The sequence below is a fragment of the Ctenopharyngodon idella genome, chromosome 24 (genome assembly GCF_019924925.1).
Source record: "Ctenopharyngodon idella isolate HZGC_01 chromosome 24, HZGC01, whole genome shotgun sequence".
Taxonomy (NCBI): Eukaryota; Metazoa; Chordata; class Actinopteri; order Cypriniformes; family Xenocyprididae; genus Ctenopharyngodon; species Ctenopharyngodon idella.
Window position 1 is genome coordinate 25,569,099 of NC_067243.1, and position 11,278 is coordinate 25,580,376.

Sequence of the window (11,278 nt, forward strand, 5' to 3'; positions counted from 1 at the left end):
GTGTAAATAGGAAATTTTTCTGAATGTTGCTGAAATTAAGCTGTTTTAGTTGTCCACATATTTTATTTTGCAATACTTATCACTTATAGTAAATCACTGATACCGTTATTTCGACATACTGTAGCCTAGTGAAACTGTAGATAGACTAGGGCTGCTCCGACATACATGACATTAAGCTTACTCTTACTAGGAAGGCTTTTGCAGTCAGTGCAACTGCATTGTAGGCCAAACAATATACAATTTCAGGTACTTTCAGGGGGTCAGTGAGGTGTAGATATATTCCAAGACCAACTTTAATCATAGCAAAGGTGAAACCTTTCTAAAATTCACCCAAAACAAAATATGTAAAACAAATGACTTCCATCATAAAATTTATGACAAAAGGACTTGTTAGTGATCAGACAACAGTGCTCCCTGGTGGCATAATAATGATATGGCAGAAGTGTCCCCAACAAGCACATCCAAGGTTTTCCCCAGGTGGATAAAATGGTCTCTGTGGAAGACATTAGGTAATCAAAGACATCTTCAAGTCTCTAGTTAAGTTCTCTCACTTGACCATTCAACCAAATATGCCAGACGTGAGACTAACAGCTATATTCAATGACTGCAGAAATCTTTAGATACACATGAAGTGAAATGAGGAGTCCATGTCCCCACAATCACTGATTGTCCAAAACAAATTTCACACAAAACAAGTGGGAATTGGCTTTAACTATACTGGCCAATCCAAATGGGGTTCAGTGGTTCCCAGCCCTGGTCCTGGAGTGCCCCCAACAGTACACATTTTGGATGTCACTCTGTAATCTGACACAACCATTTCAAGTCTTGAAGTCTCTATTAATGAGCTGATGAGTTGATTAGGTGTGTTTGATTATAGTTGGGGGTACTCCAGGAGTAGGGTTGGGAACCACTGGACTAGTTTTGAGATGGATTGGGAACCACTGGACCCTGTTTTGTGATAATGTCCTTGGAAAAGCCACAGATGTGGAACACCTGGCTAAAGATACTCTCAACTCCCTTTAGAACCGCAAGATAAAAAAAGATGAGCTGTGTGTGTCTACTGCATTTCCATAGGGAGCTCAATAGCACAGAATGAAAACCAAGAGAAGAAATGCTAAACATTTCTCCTGTTGTCATGGGTATTTTTCTTTGGCTTTAATTGGTGTGTGGAACAGATTTGCTAGGCCTATTTTCTATCAGAAAGCCAGTGCTTTTTTTTTAGTATTCTTTACTATTTCTGTTTAGTATTTCTTTATGATTTATACTTCTTTTTTTCCCTCACTTTATTTACATTTTTTCTCCATATAAACCAAATACAACATACAATTGCAAAACAGATACATATACTTATATGACCTCCATGTATGTCTCTTGTTAATAAAAGGGTCTATATGACAAATAACAACAAAATAAAGTGAATACTGAAGAATGAAAAAGAACATAGAAAGCATTTCACATGACATAAGAATAAAAGGGAGGAGCAAAATAACAACAGAGCTACCAATGATATACACCAGAACAACCATAAACCAAGAAGCAACAACCATGCCAAAAAGAAAAAAAAAGAACTGCACAACAACCACATCAAAAATACCCAGGTGAAAAAAAGTACACTTCTATAATGTACTTAAAGTGCTCTATTTTTGCGCACTAATTTTGTACTTAATATACTAAAAATTCTTCTTTAGTAAGATAATCTTAAGAACATCTAAGTGTACTCAACTGTGCTATTTTGAGACACCATGAAATATGAACTAAAATGTGCTTTTAATATATTATCTCTGTATTTAAAAAATATATTTAGTTACCACTTGTAGTACACTATGGGTTCAAATGTGCTATAAGTAGTATACATACATTTTTTAAATAGAGATAGTATATTAAAAGCACATTTTAGTTCATATTTCATGGTGTCTCAAAATAGCACAGTTGAGAGGATCCCTTCATTGTGTCTGATTTTTTCTAGTTTAATAAAATGGAAAATAGCTTTAATCCATAAAGAATGAGTAGGAGGTATAGGCGATTTCCAGTTTAGTAAAATTAAACACCTTGCCAGAAGTGTGACAAAGGCTATGAAATCAGACTTATATTTGGGCATATCAAGAGAAGGGGAAAGAGTACCAAATAAAGCTGTGAAAGCCAGAGGTTCGATGTGATTTTTAAGAACTTCAGATAATGTTTTAAAGATTTGGGACCAATAATTCTTTAGAGATGGACAGGACCAAAACATGTGCGCAGTAGTTGCATGGGCCTGGTGACAACGGTCACATCATTCAGAATATATTTTTGAAAGTCTAACTTTGGTCCAGTGGGTGCGGTGAAGAATTTGAAACTGAATCAGACCATGTCTGGCACAAAAAGATGAAGAGTGCACACGCTGTAGAATCTTTTCCCACTGTTCTTCTGGAATATTTTCTCCTATGTCCTCCTCCCACTGAGATTTAATAGTTGCAAGTGGGCATTCATGCAAATTGCATCATAAAGATATGAGATCATACCCCTCATAATATGGATAGGCTTGAAGAAAAAGTCAATAGGAGTAACACTAGGGAGGCTAGGAAACTGACGGTGAATGTCCCAAACAAAACTGCGAGCCTGCAAATACCTAAAAAACTGGTGTCTAGGCAATTTTTCTGCTAGTTGCTGGAAAGATGCAAAGACATTATCTATATATAGATCATTAAATGGTATAATGCCCAGTGCTGACCACTGTGAGAAAGCCCTATCCATCAGTGATGGTGGGAAAGCAAAATTTGCTGCTATAGGTGTGAAGATAGAATAAGTTTGTAATCCAAAGTGGTATCTGAATTGCCTCCAGATTCTCAGCGTAGTTTTAACGATGACATTTTTGGTATAGGGAGACGAAGAGCATTTAATGGGGGCATGTAATAAGGCATGCATGAAGTAGCCTTCATATTAAACCATCCATATGAATCCTGAGATTGATCCTGATTTAACCAGTATTGCATGACTCTGAGATTTGTAGCCCAATAATAAAATTGTAAATTAGGTAAAGCCATACCCCCAAGTATTCTGGGTCTCTGAAGGAATATCTTACAAATTTTGGGTTATAATTTATACTTCAACCAATTACGGCACTATTGGATCAGTGTAACACTGTACATAATAGTTCTTTAGAACACGTTTTTTTTTTATATTTACGTTTTGTATTTTCTCACCTAGAGGGCCACATGGCCACCGGTTGCTTTGTCTGACAGGGCTGTGAGAGTGAAAGACAAAACAATGATTGGAAAACAGAACAATATTCACTGAAGGACACCAGAAACACTAAATCACCAGAACAGCAGGGGATAGCAAGAAAGGCTGAGGTAAAAATGAACAATAAAGATTTATCTACTTCATACACATCATAGAAGTGTGTATTATTCCTCAGCATCAGCTAAACGCATCGCACAATCAGATCAGTGACACCATTGTTTCACCATGTACTGCTGCTCTGGTGTCAGTTACTCTAGCACAGTACACGTAGCAAGGTTTTTAAAAAAAAAAAAAATAAAGATATATAAATAGATCGAATAGAAATAGAATAGAATAGCAAGCAGGGATGCACCGAAGCGGATACCAGTATAGGTATCGGGCCCGATACTGTGCTCTTGTACTCGTACTCATTAAAGTTCTCCGATACCACGCAGCATGTACAGTACAGTGCTTGTGACAAAGAAACTCCTGACAACAGAGCATACAGAGAGCAGAATGGATATATCAGATAATGTTGTCTATGAAGTAAATGTATCAAATTAATAGAATGTTAAACAGATTAAATATTTACGATAAGAAAATGCGGAGTGGATTGAGCACGCAGCTGCACAGATACAAGAGTTTGACGAAATTATAAAGCATATAACGTAAAATGAGGCGCATTTTACAAACATTAAAGGGTTAGTTCACCCAAAAATGAAAATTCTGTCTCCGTTCCACACCCGTAAGACCTTCGTTAATCTTCGGAACACAAATTAAGATATTCTTGTTGAAATCCGATGGCTCAGTGAGGCCTCCATAGCCAGCAATGACATTTCCTCTCTCAAGATCCATTAATGTACTAAAAACATATTTAAATCAGTTCATGTGAGTACAGTGGTTCAATATTAATATTATAAAGCGACGAGAATATTTTTGGTGCGCCAAAAAAACAAAATAATGACTTATATAGTGATGGCCGATTTCAAAACACTGCGTCAGGAAGCTTCGGAGCGTTATGAATCAGCGTATTGAATCATGATTCGGATCGCGTGTCAAACCGCCAAACTGCTGAAATCACGTGACTTTGGCGCTCCGAACCGCTGATTCATAATGCTCCGAAGCTTCTAGTGATGGGAAACCGAGGCTTTCTGAAGCGTTTGAGGCTTTGATCAAATTGTACCGAAAAAAGGTTCATTACTCGAAGCTTTTAACACAGTGCGCATTAGCGACATCTGGTGGTCAGACTTGTATTCTGCACCATATCTAAATCATCGCGGAGCAGATCTACGGTTTGAAAAAGCACATGACCAAACAAAGCATCGGAAGTCTGTGACATATGGAATCACTCGTCTTGGATCAATAGAGTTCTATCTAATCTAAACTAATCTCATCTAAATTAATTTGTGACAATGAGACCACAACTCGTGTTCACATATTGATCAGTAATATAAAATATACAATGATGTGATCATAATTGATAATTTTGGATGAGCTGTTTAACCGTGATGTTCTGTTCGGGGTCTCTGAGACCCCAGCAATGAAACATGATTAAATGCATTTTCCTTTTATGCATCAGGTGAAGCGCCAATTTTTTCAAACCAGCTGTCGCGACTTTACGATACTGCATGACGTTCGAAGCTTCAAATGTCATCAATCATGTGGTATTGTCATTTCGATACAAGCATCGGTACAGTGTGTGATAGAATAGTGCTTTGTATCAACCGTCCCATCACTAGAAGCTTCCTGAAGCAGTGTTTTGAAATCGGCCATCACTATATAAGTCGTTATTTTGTTTTTTTTGGCACACCAAAAATATTCTCGTCGCTTTATAATATTAATATTGAACCACTGTACTCACATGAACTGATTTAAATATGTTTTTAGTACAATAATGGATCTTGAGAGAGGAAATGTCATTGCTGGCTATGGAGGCCTCACTGAGCCATCGGATTTCAACAAAAATATCTTAATTTGTGTTCCAAAGATTAACGAAGGTCTTACGGGTGTGGAACAGCATGAGGGTGAGTAATTAATGACAGAATTTTCATTTTTGGGTGAACTAACCCTTTAACTGATGGTAAAAAGAGAGAGCGCGCACTTCTGTTACATGCTCTTGATTGCTGATCATTCACTCAGCACATGTGCGGTATCTGAATGAAAACTAAATTGTATGTGTAAAAAGTAAAAACATGAACTGTTACATGATTTATGTATAATGAGTGGTTCCCTACATTATTACAGAAAGCCGGTACAGTAATCATATTATGTTTTCAAGAAGTTTTCCGTGTAAAAACATCTGAAGTGCGCACCCAGAAAGCTTCCTCTCAAACAGCATGTGAATAGCCTATTAAATTTGAGTTCTCTTGTGACAACTTCACACAAAATTATGTCAAAATGCCTGTATAGGCAAGCATCCTTGTAAAACATAGTCGGTTATGTCTTAAGTGAACGTAAACAGTTGGAAAAGAAAACGTGTAACAGTGTGTTGGATACGTGCAGCAGCCTAATAAACCTACTGCTGTCTTTGTCCTCAATGTTAATCTAACATCAAAAGACAAAATCACTCACTGCTCTTGACTAGTTGAGCCCTGCTGGAGCAGCTCTAAATATTCACTGTGCTATTAAATTAAAGATAAAATATGATAGAGCAATAATATCAACAGTGAAAGTAACAGTATAGCTCCTACAGTACATTTTAACAAGCATAATTAGGCATGAAAACAACTGAAGGAAATGTCTATTTAATAAGCCAACTGATTTGATGCATATTCTTTTGGTTTCTCTGCCCAATATTTTTAAAAATTAAAAATGCAAAGGTAACGGTACTCTGTATCAGCAAGTACCAAGTATCAGTATCAGACTCGTTCTGGTACTGTAGTAGTATTGGTGCATCCCTAATAGTGTTAGTATTAACAGGTCAAATGTTGGCAAAAAAGATGCATCTTTAGCTTTTTCTTGAAAGCTCGGGTTGAGTTAGGCATTTCATTCCACCAGCAGGGAACAGTCCAGGTAATGGTCCATGAAAAACACAAAGAAACCATTTTTACATTTAAATATATTATATGAATAATTTATAAATATGTATTTACAAAAATGTGAACAACTGGCCCAAGCAGGAAAAATATTTTGTCTGGGCAGGTGAAATCATTGTCTCTCAAGTCTCTCAATATCACATCTCTGCAGACAGTCTCTTCATGTTTGACCTCAACGTTCTTATGCTGCCTTCACATGCTATCAGACATTTCCTACTTCTAAAGAGTTTGTCACATTCAAGTGATTTGTTGTTGGAAAGGATAGGAATCAATTTCATTCTTGCCTATTTCTTGGGAAAATCTTATTAAAGCTAAAATGTACTGAAGATATTTAGTCAATATCCACCTTTGAATAAAATGTAGCATCCCATTTGTTGACAACCATAAACATTATCTGCTTTTGTGTACAGTCACCGTGTTATAATCAGTTTGCTGAAGATTCTGGAATTATGGTCAAATAAATTATATTTTCGCTATATAAATACATACAATACATATGAAATGGATATATATATGTAAATATACATGACTGTAAGGGCAAGAGAAAGCAATGTGCTGTAGGTGTTGTGGTAAAAACAAACAAACAAACAAACAAAAAAAACAACAGTCAGTACAGCAATGGTTCTCTTTTCCAGCATATTTAAAAATGATGGCTCGCTCAATTCGGAAACTCGGGTATCAAAATGATCTCTGAGTTTCCCAGTCATAAATATGATTTGAGAGGCCGTTCATGTCCAATTTCTGACTAGGAAACACATACTTACGATAATTCCCATAGCATGTGAAGGCAGCATTACAACAGAGAAGGCTGCTGGTTTTACTTTTGCAGTAGCATCCTATATGGTCTTTTTATCATTTTAATCTGCATCTCTACAATCCCTAAATTCACTAGCTGCCAGGACTAGTAGAAGCAGAACTGGTTATGCTGGATGGGCCTAGTAACTTCACTTCTGTCCACCTGCTGAAGGAGATGACTACTGGATGAGCTTTACCAGTGCATTTTAGATCCAAGCGTTTCTACTGAACTCCTTTACTTTGTGTAGGGGAGATTTTTAATTGACGATGAGGCAACCTGTGAGTCACTAGGGTTGTCATCCGTCTGTGAATCAGCTGACTGTACATTTTCTCCCATTACGACTCAGCAATTAGCGATTTCAGTGTTGGGTAGGCAAAATGGATGGACACTCTTCTGTCTGCGATCTCCTCCCCTCGCAAATGTGACTCAAATGCAGAGATAAAGAAGGATAGTTTTAGTTTTTAAACAAGATTCCAAAACATGACAAGACAAAAGACAAGTTTGAAAAGAAAATCTACAGGAGAACTTTGCAAAGCCTGTTACACCGAACAATGTAGGACAACACGGGAGCTAATAAAAGTTGGCATTAATCTTCGTCTATAGATTGCACATTCACACTTAAAGGATTAGTTCACTTTCAAATAAAGATTTCCTGATAATTTACTCACCCCATGTCATCCAAGATGTCCATGTCCTTCTTTCTTCAGTTGAAAAGAAATTAAGGTTTTTGACGAAAACATTCCAGGATTATTCTTCTTATAGTGGACTTCAGTTGGCCCCAAATGGTTGAAGGTCAAAATAACAGTTTCAGTGCAGCTTCAAAGGGCTTTAAATGATACCGGACGAGGAATAAGGGTCTTATCTAGTGAAACGATTGGTCATTTTCTAAAAAAAAATAAAAATGTATATGCTTTATAAACACAAATGATCACCTCGCAAGTGCTTCCGCCAGACCACCTTCCGTATTCCTCAAAAAGCTTACGCTGTATGTCCTAATTCTTCCCTATTCAACTTACAGAACGAACGCGGCACCAGTTCTGTTTTTTCCGTAAGTAGAATAGGGAAGGCGTAGGACATACAGCGTAAGCTTTTTGAAGAATATGGAAGTGTGGTCTGGTGGAAGCAAGGAGAATAGTCCTGAAAAGTTTTCATCAAAATCCTTAATTTCTTTTCGACTGAAGAAAGAAGGACATGGACATCTTGGATGACATAGGGGTGAGTAAATTATCAGTAAATTTTTATTTGAAAGTGAACCAATCCTTAAAATTCAAACATAAAAAGATATGCGCACAGTGCTACAACAAAAACACCCTTCTGTTATCTAGGACCAGGTTTCACAAGGGTTTTGCATCGCTTGACATTAACTTTTTTGCTCACCAGCCACTGTGGCTAATGTTTTTCCAAAGTTACTAGCCACTTGGCATTTTCACTGGCCACAATTTTGAAATTGATACCATGGGGAAAAACTGCTATATAGATATTTTTAATATTATCTAATAATTTGGCAGCAGGTATATGAGGCTGCTGTCACTTTAAGACCTGACGCACGGATCCATTAAACTGTTACACATGCGTTTTCTTTCTCAACTGTTTATGTTCACTTGAAACATAACTGACTGTGTTTACGTGAATACTCGCCAAGACCGGCATTATGACATTATTTTGTGTGTATCTGAAGCGCATAAATGTATATATACTTCCAAACTTGATTGATTGATTGATAAAATTGTGATTCCTATTTCATTACCATTGCAGGTGGTATTTGCCAATTTGCCAACATTTGCCAATAAACATTCCATGTCATATTTATGGGATATATACATGTACGTACGATTTGGACAATTTAATCGATCATTTTGCGAGTGATAGCACACATGATGGCAGAATGTTTAGAAATTGTGAGGAGATTTGACAGTTTAACTGAGAATCAACTCATCAGCTTTAATCAGCAAGCCATGTTCATTATGCGTTATTGTGCAAATTGTACTTACTCTTTTGTAGAGAGATCAGGGCCCAGTTGTTCAAAAGTAATCTGATCAGATTTCAGCTATTGGATTGGATCAGATCTTGAAAATGGGTTGTTCAAAAGAAAAAAAGTAAAAGATTCTGAAATCAGATTAGATCATAAAATCCAATCTGGGTCAAACAATCATTATGTGTTGTTCAAAACTTTTTAGTAAGCTTGGGATATCTTTGATCCAAAAAACAGGATTATCCTGATCCCAGCAGAAGGGTGGATTTCAGGAACAAAAATGTAGTAAATTAAACAAAAGGAAACATACAGCATTTGTATTATGTAATATATACACACATTAATATTTTTATTTTGCGATTGATTAGTTTAACCGTTAAAATTAATAATGTAGAAGTAGGCATTAGGCTACATATTAAGCCTTTTAGTAAAGTAAAAAGTTTGTATCTGGATCAGGGTGATCTGATCCATTTTGCTTTGAAAAACAAAAGTTAAATGGATTACCTGATAATGTGGATAGCAAAACATGGGATTTACCAAATCTATATAATTCTGATACAGATTAAACTTTTTGACGACTGAGCCCTGAACCCAGGTTTCTCATTCGAGCCAAAGCTATTGAAGTTATGCTCATATGGTATTATTTCTTATATCTATGTCATCCTTAAACAATAAGTGCTAAATACTACTAAAATATAGTGTAAAAAACGTTAGCGTCAGTCTCTGCCTGTGAATCCATGAATCCATGCACGTGCTAGCATGTTTTGAAATGAGTATAGGGTGAGGGTTAAGACTACAAATAAACATAACAGCGCCCCCTGGTGCTAGATTCTATCAGTCCAACAACACTCCTGATGCAGAAGTATAGGAGTAAAACAATAGCCAAGTTAAAACGCTGTTTACAACATCTCAAATCAAATTCAAAAACACTGTTTACAAGACAAAGGCTTCAGCAAAGCAACACGAGACTCCCACTTCATAATTAATTAATAAACACAGAGCAAGCCATAATGCAGAAGCTTCAGGAATCAATAAGATAAACTATAAAAATTGACTGGATGCGGATTAAAAGAACCATACAACAACCCGGATGATAAGTGCTGTCTCAGCGTTGGATTAACATCAAATGCGTAACTTTATTATATTATATTGATGTGAACAATCTTTTTAAATGCAGTTTTAGTCACATCTCATCTTTGGACGTGAAACTACCATATTCTTGAGCCTGTTGAAGGACACCGCTGAGCTCTCGGAAAGTTTCAGTAAATGTTCGAGTCCTTACCGCTGCTCTCCAGATGTGTCGTGACGGTTCCGTCCCTGTGCAGGATTATGGATGACAGGTCTCGGATCAGAAACTCTTCGGCAGGCTGCGTGTCCGGGCGCGGCGCTCTCAGCTCTCTGCAGCACTGAAAACACACTGCCCAAGCCTGCTCCTCATTGATGGGCTGCTCATAAGACTTCAGCACCTCCTCCAGAGACAGTTCCCTGATCTCACCTCTCTCCGCGGGAGCGGATACCCTTGAGTCTCCGTCCTTACCGCTTCTGTTTGCTGATCTTGCCATGACGAGGCCGAGGTTTAGCCTACAGTTTCCTCAGGATCCGCTTGAATCTGTCTGGGAACAGAATGATGATTCTGCGGTTCATTCCGGGAACCGCGAGAGACGCGTCTGCAGTAACGTCAGTCAGTGATGGACAGAGGAGCGGAGGCGGGCGGACATCTCTCAATGCGCAATTGTAGCAAAGACAGAGCATAAGAGTGGGGAAAAGGCTTCTTATATAACAATATATTGCCTACATGTATGCTGTGTTATGCATCTTTCGCATCGGTCAAGTTTCCTGCATCATGTCTGGATGGGTGTCGTATTCTGCATCCTCTGCAAAGTGCTCTCTGAGCTCCACCCACACACTGGACCAATGAAACAGATGAGATCAACTTGCAGAGGAACTAGCTGGGATACATAAATAACCGAAGGTTATTTTGAATGTTGAATATTTAGGTTATATCTGTTTTTAAAAAATGACAAGAAAATAACGGTCATTAAGTTATAAAAGAATCTAAAAATTTAAGTCAAAACAAAAACAAAGTGCGCTGTTACAACTACTAGAGTGGTTTGTAAGTCCCTATAGTCTTTGATTTGTAACACTCAAAAAGTACATCAAATTTTGCATCACGTCAGGGTTTGCCGTGAGTTTAATGAAAAGCTATTAAGTAATAAAAACATATTAACATAAACATATTACAAAATTAAAATAAATCATTAAAAAATAAAAGCAATC

At 37.2% G+C, this 11,278-nt stretch overlaps 1 protein-coding gene across 1 annotated transcript in view; it reads right to left on the bottom strand.

Annotated features, from left to right (window-relative positions):
- Positions 1 to 10,955, bottom strand: part of spire2 (spire-type actin nucleation factor 2) — a 36,525-nt gene extending 25,570 nt beyond the window's left edge. The window contains exon 1 of the mRNA XM_051883991.1: positions 10,284 to 10,955. Within this exon, the coding sequence (XP_051739951.1) occupies positions 10,284 to 10,563 (280 nt within the window). The 5' untranslated portion in view covers positions 10,564 to 10,955. The remainder of the gene's footprint in view (positions 1 to 10,283) is intronic.
- Positions 10,956 to 11,278: the final 323 nt, after the last annotated feature.